Raw genomic sequence first — 18327 nt, 5'->3', positions numbered from 1 at the left:
GGGAGCGGCGGCGGCGAGCGCGGCCTGCCCGCGCTTGGTGCGGCGCCCGGGCCGTGCCGAGCCCGCGCGCGCGGGACGCGGTAACCAGATATTTCAAAAACAAAGACGTCAGCCCACACTGCCCCGCGCGCGCGCGGCCCCCCCCCACCCCCCCGGCATTACGTCATCCCACAAGGCCCCGCGCGCTCAAGAAGCTTCTGAAGGGGGGGGTGGCCATGGCGACCCGGGCCGGGTCCGCGCGCCGGGCCCTGGCCCCGCCCCCCCCGGGGACAGGGCGGCGGCAGCCAATGGGGAGCGCGCGGGGTGACATCATGCGCTATTTTTAGCGGGCTCGCGGCCGCTGATAAGTGAAGGGCTGCACGGCGGGAGCGGGCGCAGAGCGCGGGGCGGGCGGGAGCGAACGAGCGCGACTGAGTGCGGCCGCCGGGACGGTGGAGCGGGAATAGCGCGGAGCCGGGCAGGGAAAGTACTTGTGGCGGCGGAGCGGCGTCCCGGCACCACCGGCACCAGGAGGAGGGCGGCGAGGCGCCCCGCCAGGCCGGGCGGGCTCTCAGCGCGGCGGCGGCAGCAGCGATCCAGTAAGGCTCCGCGTTTCTCCTTCCTCGGCTCCGCGTTCCCCTTCCCCGGGAGGGTCGGGGTGCCCGCGGGGAGCTGAGCGGCGGCCGGGCAGCTTCCCCTCCCCGGACTGTGTTCTATGAGTGCAAAGATGGAGCCTACTTTCTACGAGGATGCGCTGAGCGCCGGCTTCGCGCCGCCGGAGAGCGGCGGGTACGGATACAATAACGCCAAGGTGCTGAAGCAGAACATGACGCTGAACCTGTCCGACCCCTCCAGCAACCTGAAGCCGCACCTGAGGAACAAGAACGCCGACATCCTCACCTCGCCCGACGTGGGGCTCCTCAAACTGGCCTCGCCCGAGCTGGAGCGGCTCATCATCCAGTCCAGCAACGGGCTGATCACCACCACGCCGACCCCGACGCAGTTCCTGTGCCCCAAGAATGTCACCGACGAGCAGGAGGGCTTCGCCGAGGGCTTCGTGAGAGCTTTGGCGGAGCTGCACAACCAGAACACGCTGCCCAGCGTCACCTCGGCCGCCCAGCCTGTCACCAGCGGGATGGCACCTGTGTCCTCCATGGCCGGCAGCACCAGCTTCAACACCAGTTTGCACAGCGAGCCCCCGGTGTACGCCAACCTCAGCAACTTCAACCCCAACGCGCTCAGCTCCGCGCCCAGCTACAACGCCAACAGCATGGGATACGCGCCCCAGCATCACATAAACCCCCAGATGCCCGTGCAGCATCCCCGGCTCCAGGCTCTGAAAGAGGAGCCGCAGACTGTACCTGAAATGCCGGGGGAAACTCCTCCCCTGTCCCCCATTGACATGGAGTCACAGGAGAGAATCAAAGCCGAGAGAAAGCGCATGAGGAACAGAATCGCGGCGTCCAAATGCCGGAAAAGGAAGTTGGAAAGGATTGCCCGGTTGGAAGAAAAAGTGAAAACTTTGAAAGCCCAGAACTCAGAGCTGGCATCCACTGCCAACATGCTCAGAGAACAGGTTGCACAGCTTAAGCAGAAGGTCATGAACCACGTCAACAGCGGGTGCCAGCTCATGCTCACACAGCAGTTGCAGACGTTTTGAAGAGACTCTTCAGCGAGAACTGTGTGTTGTGGTACAACTAAAACAGGAAAAATCCAAAGTGGCAGAGGCGTAAAGCTAGTGGCAAAAGCTGAGGGCTGAGTCCTGCCTGTGCTCCGCGAAGCGCATGTGTGGAAAGACTGGCAAAGCCTTGGGCTGGAGCCGGGAGCGCGGCGGCCAGCGCGGCTCCGGGAAGTGCTGCTCCTGCTCGGATGAGATGTCAGATCTTCGTTTAACATTGACCAAGACCTGCATGGACCTAACATTCGATGATCATTCAGTATTAAAGGTTAAACTGCAATAGAAAACTGTAGATTGCTTTATGTAGTATTCCTTAAGAAAAAAAAAAAGTGGGAGGGAGGTTTGTGGGAGGCTGATAAACAAAAAAAAACTGTTCTGCCTGCCTTCAAGTAAATTGTGTATGTACATATCTTTTTTTATTTTATTTTATGAAAGTTGATTAATGTCAATAAACTACTTCATGACTTTGTAAGTTATTTTTATGTTGTTTATTTGGGCACTGCCCAGTATTGTTTGTAAATAAGAGGCTTTTTTTTAGCACTCTGAGTTTACCATTTGTAATAAAGTATAATTTTTTAATGTTTCTGTTTCTGGAAAAAAATTCTAGAAGGTTCTATTATATTTAAGAAAAATAAAATAATTAAAATGTATTTTCCCCTCACACTTTTTTTTTTTTTTTTGGTTAGTACCTTAGTTGGGAAAATGCCCTTTGGGCTGCACTCTGAAGGGTAGGGATTATGCTGAACTTACTCTGTAACTCCAGACATGTCCTGGGAAGGTGTGAGGAGGGGAGGGAGAAGCCAGATCGTCCTCACTAAACTCCTCCAACTTTTGGGGTTCTCCTGAAGCTGCATTCCCAGCTGCAGCCTGCCACCTTGTTCTTGGGGCCCAGTTTGGATATCTGACTTCAGGCAGAGTTGTGGAGGGGTGGAAAGGCAGGGAACGAAATTGTTCCATAACTGGAGCAACTGGCTACTTGATCTGACATGTTTTTTATTAAATTAATGCCCTCAAGAAGATAAGGCAGGTGGTTGTATTAATAAAATTATGCTGTAGGCTTAAAAAATAAAAATATTCACCTTTATCCCTGTGTTTTCTCAGGTAGGAGGTGATTCTTGTCTGTTAATATTTATGACAATGCTGCTGTCAACAGTAAAATAAGTTTATAACCCTTCCCTTGTCTCTAAATCCTTTCCCTTTTGGTTCTAACCCTGGCAATAGAAAGGCTGGGAAAACTGAACCTAGTGGGAAATGAAAATAGCAACTTGTTGAAAAACAGCAACTCCTGTTGCTCGTTTCTAGCAATTTGCTGAAAACAGCACCTTCTCAGGCACTTCCCAGGTATTTTTTAGAAAACAATCCTGATTTTTAGTACGATGACAATATACGGGTACAGCTCGGAAACATGCTACTTTACTTGAGGGGGGGTGGGAAACAGTTTTATTACCAGGATTTTAAACACTGCCCCCAATTAATTTTGTTTAATAAACCTATTTGAAGGAGACCAGATGTTTTCCTGTTTGCTGTTTGGAGCCAAACAGCTAAGAAAAATAGATGATATCAAGATCTGACAGAAAATATTAGAAAATCATTATTCTCCAACAGGCAGGTTTTTTTTAAAAAAAGTCCTTTTTTCCTTAAATTTGAATATGCCTAATTTTGATTGAAGTGACAGTGTTGGTTAAGGTCACTTCAGAAAATGACTAGATAGTTCTGTATATAGATATTTATATATACACACCTTTATTGTTGTCAAAATGACACTCTAAAACTTGCCACTATTGTGGGTCAGTTCCTTACAGGAAGCAGAGAAGTGTCTTCCTCTAACTTTTTCCCCACCTATCACACATTTTATCCCACAAGGAGTTGTTTTAATGCTTTAAAGATGCTCATTTGGTGGTGTCCTTCCACATCCCAAGCACATGTCAAGGTAGGCACCGTTTGGAGGGTGTTTGCTACTGTCAGAGGAATACAACTGTAACAACACCAGCCAAACAAAGGGTTACTAGGAGGATTCCCAAGTTTGCCAAGAGTACATTTTGCTGATGTCAGCAACCCGGAAGGTAAGTTGATTTTGACCATATGTAGGAATAGACAGCAGAGGGATAATACACAGCACTGCTGGGTGTGGTTTTACAGGGATTTAGCAAGTGCCAACTAGCAAAATAAGCAGGGCAAGGAGATTAATTACCTGCAAAGGTGCATGTTTAACTCTCAGCAGTGCTGGGTTCTGGAAGAGACGTTACTAGCAAGCATTTTGCTTAATCACCTAATTACGTAAAAAATAAATACATTACATAAAATACTATGTTAATTAAAGCCAGCTGAGTGACAGTCTGCTCCACCCTAGCCTCATGTGCACACACAGACATTCAGAAGTGCAGTTGTGTGCTCTGTCTCAGGGTGACATTCTGTGGAATGGGTGAGAGTTCCTGAGCCATGGCACTGCTGGCTCAGTGGGTACCACGGGTTGGGTTGTTCCTGTCACGCCAATGTTCCAGTGGTTCCACTCACAGAATCTCAGTGTAGTGCCAGCGAGCCTCACAAGGAGATGAGGAGCACTTCAAGATGAGCCTTTTCATTGGTCCCTCATCACATGTGAGGATTAGCCTAAAAGAGGGCAAAGTAAGTTTATATTCTTTGCTCCTCCATCTGTTTTGTAAACAGTGCGGTGGGCCGGGAGCCTGTTGCTATCTGGTCCACCTCAGCCTAGATTAAAATTCAGCACTCTCAGTTTATTTCTTAGTAGATCACTGTGTGATCAATACACACAAGTGTAATGAAAGACCTGTGTGCGCTTATATGTGGTGAAATGCAAAGTTTTAACACTTACTTAACTGCCAAGACTAAAATTGCTTAATGCACTATGGGCCTTACTGCTACGAGGAATAGTCAGTCCTCTCTGAGATTCAGGGAGAAACTCTTTTTGTTGCCCCAGCTGTATTCACAAGGGAATATTTTGCAAATAACAGCATTGTGAACATGTATTTTGTTTGGCTGTGAGTGTTGTCAACGGATTCAGGAAGTGAAGTCAGAAAAAGGCAGGGTTTCAATCAGGGCAGGCTACACAGAAATGCCTGGGCAAAGAGCCTCTAATCAGAACAACATGTTTGGGACACAGGAATATTAATTAGAATTTGGGTCTCTATTGAAACCAATAGAAGCCTCACACTTCTATCCCATGAACAGAAGTGAGCTACAAAGAGGGGTTTGACCATCATTACTCACTGAATATTTTAAATTCAAAGTACTTTTCATGATAGGAAGAACAGTAACAATTTGACTTATTCTCCAGTGGGACAGTTAGAGCTACCAGCCACTTTCAGCCTCAGAACACAGTGGAAGTTTGTGCAGACCCCTGTGTATCTGTAGGTCTAAAAAAAATACCAACCTCAAAACAGAGGACTTTAAATACCAGCCTAAGGCAGCACACACCCATTTAACAATGGAGTCCAAGGACTAGAGATTCCTCAGCTATCTCTATTTTATAGGGAGCTGTCTGGAAATCCAGACTATATCCCTCCAATCTATGTGAAAAATGGCTGACAGTTCTGTCCCATGCAGAAGTCTAAGAAATCCATTACAATAATTACTTTCTGAAAAGCAGCTCAGGCTGGAACAAGCTCAGGCACTGCTGGAGAGCACCATGGCGTGGGCTGTGCCATGTCCAGGAGAAGCACAAGGCAGAACTGAAAAAAATCCACTTATCTTTAAAATCAAGCCTAGCACTTTCTCTGTTCTCCACCTCTTCTTCCCTCCCCTTATTCCCAAGACTCCTGTGTAACAACATGGAGTTACCCACATCAAGAACTGAAACCAGTTCAGACAAAGTTGGCTGTGTAGAAAATAAAAGTTGCAAACACCATGAGTGAACACAAAATATTGCTAAGAGGCAGATGGACAGCAAGGAAATATTTGAAATTACCATATAGACAAACCCCTTATGAAATAGAAGATACCTTAGGAACAATTGGCACCAGCTGAGGGACAGGGGAAGGAAGGTGGTATTAAACTTACAAGTAAAGAAAAGGCAACTTCAAAATGCAGATGGTTTGCTTTTTGGGAAGGTAATTCTTCCAGAGAAGTGCTTGTTCCTTGGAATTACATGCACTGCCAACACCAGAGCATGCACCCAAGGGCTGGTGGCCATCCTAATTCTCCACAGATGCATTACTGTTGACATGAACAGGATAATGCATCCTCTGAACAGAGAATGTGCTCCTTACAAAGGAAACTTGTAAAAAGTCATCATATAATTTACCGTGAAAGCCTCTGACTACTGAAACACTTTTAGAGGGGTTTTGCACAGCAGGGCCCTCTTTTCCAATTCTGCACATCATTCTTTGCAGTACTTTTTTTGTTAAGAAACAATGCAACTACAAAAATCAAATTAGATTTTCATCATGGTCCCTTCTGTCCTTAAATATCCGAAACACTAGAAGCACAGTTACAATGGGGAAGAATGGCTTTTTAAAAAGTTAATTAAATATTGAAAACACTGCTAATTTTCTTAGTTATAGAGTAACAACAGACATCAGGGGAAAACCAAACAAAAACCTAATTCAGAAAAATGAGCAAGTAATCTGCTTTTGAAATCTCATACAGAACTTGATAGGTCACAACTGCCCTGATTAATCCAAATCTCTGTAAAATACCTAGAAACTGTGAACAAAAGCAGAGGAAAACTTAGTATTTGTTTTCCTCAGTCTCACAATTATTTTCTGGTTTTGAGTCTTATATTCTCCAAGAAATCTCTAAGTTGAACCCTTAAACAAAAGGACGAGCAACTTGCTGAAAATTCTTCTGAACTGTGAATTTCATTCCTTATTCTCTTTTTAATTAAAACTAATTCCTGTGAGACCTGGCAGCATAATAACAGCAAAGATGTGGGAAACAGGATAGAATTCCAGCAGATGGAGCTCAAAAGCAAATAGTCCTGGAACCAGCTGCACAGATGCCTGGAATAGGAGCCTCTGCTTAGGTGGGGTAGTAGCCAAAAAGACTTCAGATGAAACCTGTTATCATACAAGTGCACTAAAAACAGAATAATTTTAACAGCTTTCCTGAATTCTTAAAATAACCACTGCAATGAGGAGGGAGATCCTGCATGATTTTAGTCACAGAATAAGCACAGTTACACCAGAGGACAGTAAGAGCTCAGACTGAGTGTCCATAGCTGTTTTTGTGAATTTTCTTCCCCAGTGATGGCTTTGCTGCATGGCTTTTGGGTGGCTGCTGTTAGCACACCTTTCTGCCTCAGATAACGAGTCATGAAAGCACACATGACACAGGGACCATCCAATACCCTTACTACTCAAACTCACAAAGCCTCTCTCTCACACAGCACTGTACTGAAAAGAGAAAACTGAACACTGAATGGATCACTGGTAAGTTTAAAAGCACGGCCAAGCACTACCAAAATTGTGGCCTACCTATTTCAAGGGATGTGATTCTCAAAGTAGATTCAGCTTTGTGTGGTGGCAAATCAAACCATCTCGGCAACTATGAAAAGTTCATTTTCACTTGTGTCCAAAAACAGTTTTAAAACATTCAACAGCAGCAAAACTTGTTAGCTGCTGCACATACCTCGCAAGCTCTGGAGGTTGTTTTATTTTCACCTTGAGAAATCAGACACAAAACTCCATAACACTTTAGATATACAGCTCAGGATTTATTCAGTTTAACTTCTGACACCTAACAAAGCTGGGGGAGAGGCACCACAGGTTCTTGTTATAGAAAAGCACTGGCCCCTTCAGAGAGTGATCTGGATAAATTAAATTGCTGCTTGAAGTGCCTGTGCCTCAGCAACGAGGGTTTTTTTAAAACTTAGGAGCCTCCAGTCAGATAGGATGAAACCAGGGAGCAACAATTACCTGATTAGAATCAGGAGACATTCACCACATAGAACATTTTGCAAACATCCACCACGTGTTAGTGATGAACAAATTTCCATATGCAAAGCTTTACTCTGCTGCAGCCCATACATAATGTACACCTTTTTTTTCCTTATCCAAATATTATCCCCAAATATTAACTGTGCAAAACTCCTTGCAAGAAGTAATTAAAAACAAGACTTACAATGAACCCTCCAGTGGTGTTTCAGGGCCCCAGTCAAGATATGATCTTTATCATGTTAATAATCACCAAGTGTCTGACCCAAATACCTGAAGGGGAAAAAAAGAACCTGAATTCTTCAGGCAAAATCCATCCCCAATTTTCTTGTTTGGCTCTGCTCTCAATCATACAGATTGTCTGTTCTCCCTGCTTCCTGACTGAACAAGATAAAGTATTTATAAGTACATATCTTTTAATTAGTCAAGCAAGTGCTTTAATATGCAGAATTCCATAAAAACTATGTAAAAATATACAGTAAGTGCAGCTGACTCCAAAACAGGAGTTTGCAGTTAGTCTCCAAAAACATTACTGACCAAAACAACCCCTGAATAGTTAACACCAAATTTCCTTCTTTAAATGATGAATTGTAAGCAGAATTCAATGTTCTTTGCCCAGGTTGCCCCTCTTGAAGCAGAGATTTCTAACCAGTATCTTTCTGGTACAGCACAATTTCCAGTTTTCAGGAGTGTGACCTATGGAAAAGCAGGCAGCTTTTCTCTAGGCTGATATATCTATGCTTTTAATATGCCACCATGGTTAAAGACTTCTGGATTTTATTTCCCACTTTTGCACTCCAAAAACCACCTCAGCTCAGTATATTTAGGGAAGTGGTCCTCACCACGCTTCCAACTAGTGACAGTTTAGGCTCTGTGTAATTTTGGAGAAGTAACAATAAAGTTGACCAATTTGGCTGTTTCTCAAAATACTGACAGTTAGCAACAAAATAGCACAAGCCCTGGAGATGCTGAATATCCCTGTTTTGGAAATCAGGACAGTGATGAAGGGAAGGGAAGGGAAGGGAAGGGAAGGGAAGGGAAGGGAAGGGAAGGGAAGGGAAGGGAAGGGAAAAACACTTTGTATCAGGAGCTGGGCTTTTTATTAGACTAAATTTTCATTTTGCAAAAAAGTTACACAGCTCCACCTCTTTCAAATGGTTGGTTTCAAACTGGTCCAAGTGTGCACATCTGTCTTTTTGTGCAAGCCAGGGCCTTGCTGAATGACCTCAGGTAGCTTTAGCTGGTGTTTGATGAAGGCACCAAGGAAGCAGTTCAGGTTTCTGTGCCAGTTTGTGACTGCAGGAGCCACTACTGCTGCAGGGGCTGCTGCTGCCAGGCAAACACCGACAGAGGCACCTCCTGCACTTAGGGAGCTCAGCTTTGATGTGTCTAAGCATTTTTAATACCCCGGTGTCAGCCTAAGCAACCACCTTTTCCCTTCTCCTTTTCTTTTCCAGTCCCTCTTTTATGCTGGTAGTGCTTTTGGGAACATTTTACCCTGCACTGCTCCCTTTATTCTGTTAACCACAGAACTCTACAAACACCTGAAATGACAGGGAGCAACAGGGGAGGTAGAACACAAATGCAGGTACAGGCAGTGAGGATGTGGCATCTCCTGAAAGAAATGCTCACAGCAATATCCAGATTGCCACAGATTGAGCCAGAACTCCTGGATTCATTCTTCTCAATGGAACTTGCAGTACAAAAATGCCCAGACAGATTTTGCACCAGTTTTGCTAACTTAATTTAAGTTCACACTTTTGGTTAAATAAGCTCAGCTTCCCATATGGACAAACCTATAAAACATGGTTTGACTTTCCCAGGGAACATTTTTCATGCAGCCATTAACTTGAACGAGAACTGTGAGACATTACTGTACCTGCTTATGAAACTGTTTTTGTTAGATGACTAACTTTATGCATATATGTTTAAAATTATTTAAGAGGGCAGTGAGGTTATTATCCCAAGTCTTATAAATGGAATTTCTTGCACATGTTCCTGATATTGGCTCCCATGCCTGTTTTGAATTTACTTACAAAGTACACTACCACACCCACAATTAATTTCAAGCTATTTCCTTGGCCCCCTCCGTTTGCTGCATTATCATCCTCACGTGCAGAAACTGCTCCTGTGTTTTTCACTGCACAGGAAATGCCAGGCTGGCAGCCTGAGAAAGCCTTGGATTTAAACTAAATGTTAATGGTTGTTGCTGTGGTTGGAATGTGGCAACAATGAAAAGCTCTCACATTTAGGATCTGCAACTCCTATTTGCCACTAGGAAAGCCAGTTAGGGTTCCAATCAATCTCTAAAGGTAACAATGACAACATAGGGACAAAAGCAACAAAGTAATGAGCTCAAGGAAGGAAAGATCTTCTGAAGTTACAATTTTTTTTTTCTGTTACAAACAGCCCAACTCTCAAACCTGTTGCAAAAGAGGAACACCAGCAGCTCGGTGGCACCTGATTTTCTGTAGCCTTTCTAATGGTGCTTCCTCCTGGAATTTAGCTCTCTGTGTTTTGACATTTGCCCAGCCCAATGTAATAAAGAAAAGCTCCCATTATCCCCTTTTTAACACACTGCCCATCAGCCCAGGAAAGCACTGCCACCCATCTCACCCCTTCCTGCCTCTCCAGGAGAGTCTCACTCTGCTGGCAGTCGTGATCTACGGCAACTAAGAAGAAATAAAACTCCTTGTCTTTACACCTGTACAGAAACAGGAACAAGCAAGACCTCGCCATTAACACGCAATAATAAACCCAGATTCCTCCGTGTTTCTGGGGTTCAGCTGGTACCACATCAGCCAAGAGCACGATCAGTAATGAATTTGAGTTCTAATTCCAGCTACAGTACATGAGGAGCTCCTTTATAGGTGCACACACAATTTGCCATAACTGCTGATTGAGATCTGCAGTGTAGAAATACTGAGCTTAATTCTCCTTTTCCCAGGCAGGCCAGGTCTTGGCTTAAAAAACAAAGCTGAAAAGCCCCAAACCAAACAACTTGGTCTTGGTCTAAATCCTCCCTCTGCTTGGATCTTCAAAATGATACTGACTTCACAGAGATCTACTCTCTGATTTAAATTTCTCCATGAGCCTATGAGTTCAAAAAGAAAGGTTTTTTAAGTACAGGTTCAAAGCAAACAGACTCTCCATGTAGTAAAAATTACCACTTTTTCCTTACAACTAAAAATGATCATTAAACAATGATGCTCCAAAAATCCATGGAAGGCTCTTCAAATTCATGAGAAGAGTCAGAATAAAAGCAGAGCTCTCAATTACTGAGAATTTTTAATGGCTTTCTATTTCATTTGTGCACATCCATCAGTATTTCATAGTCCAAAGCCTGTCCCATATGAACAATGATATATTAAAATGTATTTTGATTTATTTATCATACTAGGTTAAACTATGTTTAAACATTGCTGGTTCTAGTTCTAAAGTGGGAGTATTAAGATTCACCACATTACCAAAAACCTAAACCTAAGATTCTTCAAGTCCACTTGGTTAATATATGCTTGCCATGTCTGACATTACAAGCCTCATCCTAATCTGGAATTTAGCTTTTATTTGATACTTTATGTCTTAAGATTCCTTCCTTAAATCCAAATCTTTAATTTAAGCCAGCTGTTCCACAATAACTCAGCGTGTGTGGGATTTTCCCACTAGATGAAAATGATAAGCAGGATTTTTTTTTATTTTTAAAGACATTATGAGCCCATTGAGAGATGGCTCCTTTTAAATAAAGACAAAAAAATTGTCACAGTTGCTTCAGCCATGTAATGTGAAAATGATCTCGTGCAACACAGCTGGGTTTGTTGCTGGTATTGCATTGGCCACGTTATGGGTCAATGTACAAAGTTATGTTGGCTTTTTTAGCTTTCCATTTTGACTGACCTGTGCACTTTGTTTCATGTTGATATTTAATACATGGATATTAACATAACAATATAATATTCTAAATAGGCATTTTTATTCAAATTGCAGCATACACTGAAGACTGTGTTCATAAGGGAGGGTGTTGAAGTGCACATCTGTACTACAGAATGCCATTGGTGTATTATTAAAATACAGACAGCTTTGGCATTGAAATATATTGTTTGTCAATACCATTTTCATCACAAGAAAATGGCAAATGGCCTTTAGAAGAAAAAAAGCACTGTCATACCAGAGTCAATGACAGGTAAAGGGTTAAAATCAACACAGGATTTGAGAGCAACAGAACTTGTTTTCCTGCAAACTCCTTCTATGGTGTGATCCAGGGGAAGGTCCAACTCGAGTGCTGGATGTTCATACAGGATTTCCTATGACTAATGCTGTCAGCATTCAAGACTTTTGATTTAAAATGTGGGTGTTATACACAGATAGGAAATTTACCATTTACAATTTCGTATTCAAAAATGAATGGAAATTACTCTGATTTTCAGATTCATTTTCTGTACGTGGAATGATAGCACAAAATAAGGAAGTCACTGAGTGGCATATGCTGGGAGTGCCTGCCAAGCTTTTACACAAATCTTTTCTATTTGGATGGGATTCACAGGTAGCTTGTACAGGAAGGCCTTTTCCTTCCTTTTTTTTCAAAGCTTTGCTGGATGGAAATGATGCCAGTGAGTAAAAGAGGGGAGGGGGGAACAAACCACCACCTTGGTTTTGGTGTCAATTCAAGCAAAACTGAAAGTCACATCTAGATGACATTGATGCATCCTGTTGTAAAATAAACTAACAAAACCAAGTCTAGGGAGCACAAAAAATGTTTTTGATTTGAAGGATTCAGAAACAAAGTAATACAGAAACCAAAGCAAACTGGGAAATGCAAACTTGAGATGTAATCTGTTACAATTAAGTTCAATTTGCCAATATTTCTAGCAAATCTGCCATGGCCATGTACTCTTTCCAGCAGGTTTGCTCTGAATTCTGCTGCAAGCTCTGGCTGCTTCAGATAATGCTTAAATAGAGATATTTTATTGAATTAAACATTAAGTCACTGAAAGCACTCAAGCTGTCATTACAATATCCCTTCCATGCACTTCTTAATGTCACATTTATCCCATTTTCATGATGCAATATTAACTTTTAATTGAAACTGAGATTTCCCTGTGTCTTGTGACACAAGGGGAAAAGAAGGTTGATTCCAGCTATTAAAAATCATTATTCTTTCCTTAATCTGGGTCTTCTAAAATCCCTAGTGGGCATATCACTGTTCTGTTATTGAGCCAAGGATTTTGCTTCATTGGGAAGCAAATGATATATAAATACATTTACAGGTAAATTACAATGGGTCTAGATGCCTGTTCAGTATCCACCACATCACCTGACAGGAGTCCCACAAATCTCAGAGATCTCAGTTTAAACCTCAGAGTCTTGTAAACCCAGAACTGCTATTTAGGAAAGGAGAGGAAAAACAACAACAACCAAAAAAATAAAATATTTTTTTAAAAGCACAAACCAAAAAAAAAACTTTTAAAACTCTCTCAAACAGAGTTTCAACTGCTCAGTAAAGGAAACTGAATTTACAAATGAGTGTGTTGAGGTTAGAGGGACAGTGTGGAAGAGACTCAAAAAGGCATAGGGTAGCAATACTCAAAGGATGAAAAGGAAAGTACCGCAGGGACTGTGGAAGACATCAAAAGCTTTAGGAAGGATGCCTGAAGAGATGCAGCTCTTGTAAAGCCTGCTGGTGGAGGTGTGCAGTTCTCTCCAGCTGGACATCAGAACCAAACATTCAAGTTATGGAAGCTATTATTTATTAAATAAAAAGGATGCTGACATGAGTCAAACTTGAGCTTTGTCCACAGAGCAGCTGTGGCACAGGTACCAACCCTGTGTGCTGTGAGAAGAGCCATTCCTAGGGAAAAGAAAATCCATGCTGTGTTTGCATTACTCCTGTGACCAAAACTAGGGTTTTTTTCCCAAAAGCCTCTATATGCAGCAAATAATTCTCTGCCCCCAATGCAGACTAGAGGAATAAAAGACTTAGTTCCAGGCATGGGAATGGAGAACTCTGAAATGAAAGCTCTGGTTCAAATGGGACTGCACATGATCTGCACAGCGATGGAAACTGAGGGGGCAGCCAGGTCATGGCTTTCCCCTGCTGCATGAATCACTCTTTGAATGGAAATTTGAGTAGGAAGACAGAATGGCTTGGGAACAAAGGGAGCTGCTGGAATATCACAGGTGCAGCCCAACACAGAAGGGTGCTTTGGGACATGCCAAGGAAAGCAAACACCATGAATCTGGAGGAGTTGTCAGGACTTTGTGATTTAGGGAGCTCTCCAAATCAACAAGGGTGTTTCTCATGGAATCAAACAGAGCAGAGGACAGCTGAGGTCCTGAGCCAGTGCTCCAATGAATCAGGCCCTCAGTGCTGGAGCTTTATTCAGAACTCAGAAAGAGACAGGGGCTGCTAATGTCCTACTGATGCTCCTGAGAGTCCCACTGGCACTCCCCTGAGGCTCCTCTCTGGGGCTGGGTGTGTAACCATATCCTCTGCTGAACTGGAGCTGAGGTGAGGTGCAGGAATCCAGAGCCTGACATACAAGAAGACACTTTCTGCGGGAACCAAAATAGTCAGTGAAAGGCAGAGGATTCAAACAGAGGGCAGGGGAAGCTGCCAGAACTGGGAAGGGGAGATGAAAGAATCAACTCTATATCCCTCTGAATGAGAAATACTGTGAGCAAAAGACACCAAATTATAGAACTGAGAACAGACTAAAACACCAACAAGAAAGAAACAATTACATGCCTGTGATTTTCTGCTACAGCAGGAAAGTTAAACTTCATTTTGATGTATAATTAATATAAACCAAATGTGACTAAAAATCCAAGATGATTTTAACCAGTTGATCAGGTTGGAGTACAACTAAATAATAATAAAGGCAAATGGAATAAATAAATAAACAAGCAACTGCTTCCATTTTTTTTCCAGAAGAAGGAAGGAAAAGAACACCAATTTTTAAAAAAATGTGCTTATAAGCTAGCTCCTTGAGTAATTTCAATTGTCTAAAGACTAGGAAAGTGCCATAGATAGAGAGGTTTAGTTAGAACAGTGAAGATGTACTGGTGATAGATTTTTATGGTCACTAAGAAGAAAATGCTGCTTGGTACTAGTGTAATTTCAGAGCAGTTTTCACTAAGTACTCTACCTCTACAAAGCAAATTTGGCCAAAAGGCTTCTCTGGGAGATGACAGCACCACACCCTTCTGGGAGCAATGCTGGGGCTGTGAGGAAGATCCTCACTGTCTTCACCAGTTACAGAACTTCTATAAAGTATTTTCTTCTCTAACTTTTCATTAACAAAATGCATGCTACTGACTCAAAATCACAAGGACTTGTTTGGTTTACAATGCAAAAAAATTGCCCATTTTGGAGAAAAACCCTGTCCCTCTCTCCATTTAGTTTTGCTGATACTTAAAGCTGCTTCAGCACTTAATAATTCAATACTTTTACATCATTTACATTTTATCCTAATGATAGGATAATCATCAGTTAGACAAAAAAAATTGTATTTTTTTTAAACTTTGCATTATGAAATTTGCAGTAGTTAAATATATCATTCATCAAATCAGAACATTTTTTTCTGTTTCTTTCAAACCAACTTTTATTTTATTTATTATGTTCTGAAACAAGAACGTTTCTTTGCTCTTTACCTCTGTGAAGCTAAACTCCTTCAACCTCCTTTTCCTTCAACCTCCACTATGTAGCTTTTTAGAAAACAACCTGGCAAGTAATGCCATGAAGAACTTTGGAAAAATACTTTCATTATTCAGAACCTGAATGGCACTAAAAATGTTTCCTAAATAGTTTGGTCACTCTTCTTAAATTCACTTCTAAATGCATGATGAACTGGAAAACAGTCCTAATCCTCACTTAGGCTGAGTTATGTATTTGTTAAGCCTCTTTCCTAGAGCTGGATGCAGCCAGCCTGCTCTGCTGGCATTTACAGCCATCAGTGGCACTTTGCAGATGTGCACTGTCCACTCACAGCTACCCTGGCTTGGGAACTTCATGGAAGTACTCATTAATCTTTGGGAGAAAGAACAGTTTGCATTGCATGGGTGCAGTGCTTAATGTGACCTTCATTTGTTTATGCCTGAGGAAACAGCCCTACAGTGCTGAGATAAGACTGTGGCTTGTTTTGGAAATAGAATAAAGTACCTGGGGTATTACAGCAGCTGCTGCATTATTGGTATTTTGAAAGCATCCATGAGCAGTGGACAAATGTGGAAAGCTGTGGCTGCTGCACATCTCTCCTTCAAGCACTGTGCCTGCCCCAGGCTCCACAGGGGTGGCTCTGTGCTACCAAGAGGTGTGTGGGGTGGGATGGGATGGGATGGGATGGGATGGGATGGGATGGGATGGGAGCTTAATCAGGCACAGAACACTGTCAGACTGCCCAAATGAGCAGTCCCTGCCCTCAGTGGGTGAAGGAGTCCTTCAAGTGGGCCCTGCTCAGGCCCCTGATCCCTGTTCTGTGTGTGCCACTGGGGATGGCACTTCCCCAGGGAACAGCTCCCATCTGAACACCAGCCAGGAAGGCCCTGAGCCTGCTCCACAGAAATATGACTGACACAAACTCACCACTCGGCACCAAAGCTCCCCTTTGGATTCCCCTCATTTACTGCAGTTCATCTTTAGGCAAAACCAAGCTCTGCACTTTGCCTCTTGCAGACATCCTGTCTGCTCAGCTCTCCCGGTGTTCTAACAAGTGAAGCTCACTGTAATCATCACCACAAACTCTTCCAGCTCTGCTGTTTCTCAATCCAGCTCTGCCTAAATATAGTTCCACCTCAACCAGCTCGGCCACACTCAGATTGCTGGTTATCCAAAGCAGAGCTCTCTTCATGAGCCGTGTTTATTAAGGAAAATGCCTTGATTACCCAGAGATATTTCTGCACCCCTCACGATGTTTAGATAGTGATGCTGGCTCTATGATCTCTTACAGGCTGGTTATTCCACAGCCAGCTCGGCAAGAGCCTCGGTGGAGGAATGGTGACCTCTGCAGGTGCCTCAGTCCCGCAGCCACCTCCCCGCACGGGCTCCTTCCACCACGCTCAAGGTGTACTTTGGGTCGCTTTCATCTTTGAGAAATTAAAGTAGAGAAAATTAAATGTATATTTGATGATGACATGGCAACATCAAATCAGCTCGAGAACACGGGCACGCGTTAATTTAAGAAATAAATGTTCATCGCTGAGAAGTCAGAAAACAATACTTCAAAGGACAAAAACTTCAAAGCACTCTATAACTTCAAAGCACTGCACCAACAGTAATAAACACTTAGGACGTGTCTGTGAGGTAGAAAAAAAATTTTCCTTTTCCAATGCTTGTGTAAACAGGGAACAGGGATTAAGGGATTTGCCCAAGGACACAAGTTAGGAGCAAAACTGAGATTGCATGTCAGAAATAACTGACTCAAGTGTCCCAGCTAGAGCCAGATTTAAACAGTTCCCTGCACAGACCTATTCAGCAGAGGCCAGAATTTATATACTTCCTATCAAGGGCATCACCTGCCCTTCAAACCTACAAATTTAGCAAAGCTCACCATTTTCTTTTTAAAATAACTGAATAAATAGCCTTTTAAAATAATCTAATAATCCAGTCCTTGGATACATGGAGCTAAAGAAGCCAGCAGAAATAAAAGTGATCTGTGAAGTACCTCATGCCCCTGTGACAAAAAATAAATATAAAAGACAACAAAGCAGCCCGAAGATTTGCCCCTTCCTTCTCTCCAATTTACTTGTTTTCTTAGACCTCTGGTAATAGTAAATATTTTATTTTTAATGTGGAGTTTACTGCCGATTTGACATATCTGTGGTCTCATGCACTTAATTAAAAGAGAAGAGGTGTTGAGCCTTATTATTTTTCCCTTCTCTAAAACATTTACATGTCAAATAAAGTGAGTTAGTAAGTGAAAAAGATACAAACAAAAAAGCATGCTTCAAATAGCCGATTTAGAATCTCTTTGTGAAGTCACTGTTGGAACAAAGGCTTAATTCTAAAAGTGGCTAAAATAATAATTAAAAAATAAGGGCTTTTAAAGCATAATTTCTTAAATCTATACAACAAGCTTCCAAAACTTTCTTGCCAAATATGATTCTTGTTTTAAGACAGAATTTCCTCATAAGTCACATATTTACAATGAGAAACTTTTTAAAAAAATGCATAATTATATTTTGAGGACTGTGATTTGCACCTCATAACACATCATTTGCTGCTCGTTACTTTCCAAAATAAAGTGAAGTGACTCTGAAAGAGGTGCTGCCTGCAAATATTGTTCAAATGTTCCTCCTCAAGGCCAGGGAGGAGAACTGCACCCTTCCATCTCTACTAGGACCTGCTGACCAAGGAAATTCCTGTGTTCACAACACTGGGAAATTAGTGCCATACTAATGGAATCTTAAAGAATATCATCTTTTTTTATTCCTTTCAGAAGTTCAAAAAGTTCCTGTGCCATCTAGAATAACTCTGCTCAGCATCCACATAACATTTTCCACTGCCAGAGCTCACAACTTTCCTGTGAAGGTGATCAAGAATTGTTATCTCTGTTTTGCACAGGAAGAATAATAATGACAACATGAAGCTCCCATTTCCCCAAACTGAGTGAGGACTGATTCACTCAAGGCACGGAGAGATCCTCAGGACTTGGGTCAGTCAAATCTGAAGACTGAATAATTTGCAGCTTACAGGCTGAGCCAGTGGCAGATTTGGGAGCACCATTCAGTCCACATGAAATCACGTTATGAAATAACAATCATTAACTAAATGACAAAAGTTTTGCT

General features: G+C 42.7%; 1 protein-coding gene across 1 annotated transcript; it reads left to right on the top strand.

Annotated features, from left to right (window-relative positions):
- The first annotated feature begins 329 nt into the window (after window positions 1-329).
- Window positions 330-2307, top strand: JUN (Jun proto-oncogene, AP-1 transcription factor subunit). Its single transcript, XM_039711300.1, has one exon. The coding sequence runs from the start codon at window positions 695-697 to the stop codon at window positions 1637-1639; it is 945 nt and encodes a 314-aa protein (XP_039567234.1). The 5' UTR covers window positions 330-694; the 3' UTR covers window positions 1640-2307.
- Window positions 2308-18327: the final 16020 nt, after the last annotated feature.

The sequence above is a fragment of the Passer montanus genome, unplaced genomic scaffold (assembly GCF_014805655.1).
Source record: "Passer montanus isolate IOZ18808 unplaced genomic scaffold, ASM1480565v1 scaffold25, whole genome shotgun sequence".
Classification (NCBI taxonomy): domain Eukaryota; kingdom Metazoa; phylum Chordata; class Aves; order Passeriformes; family Passeridae; genus Passer; species Passer montanus.
This window is presented reverse-complemented; position numbering and strand designations above follow the sequence as displayed.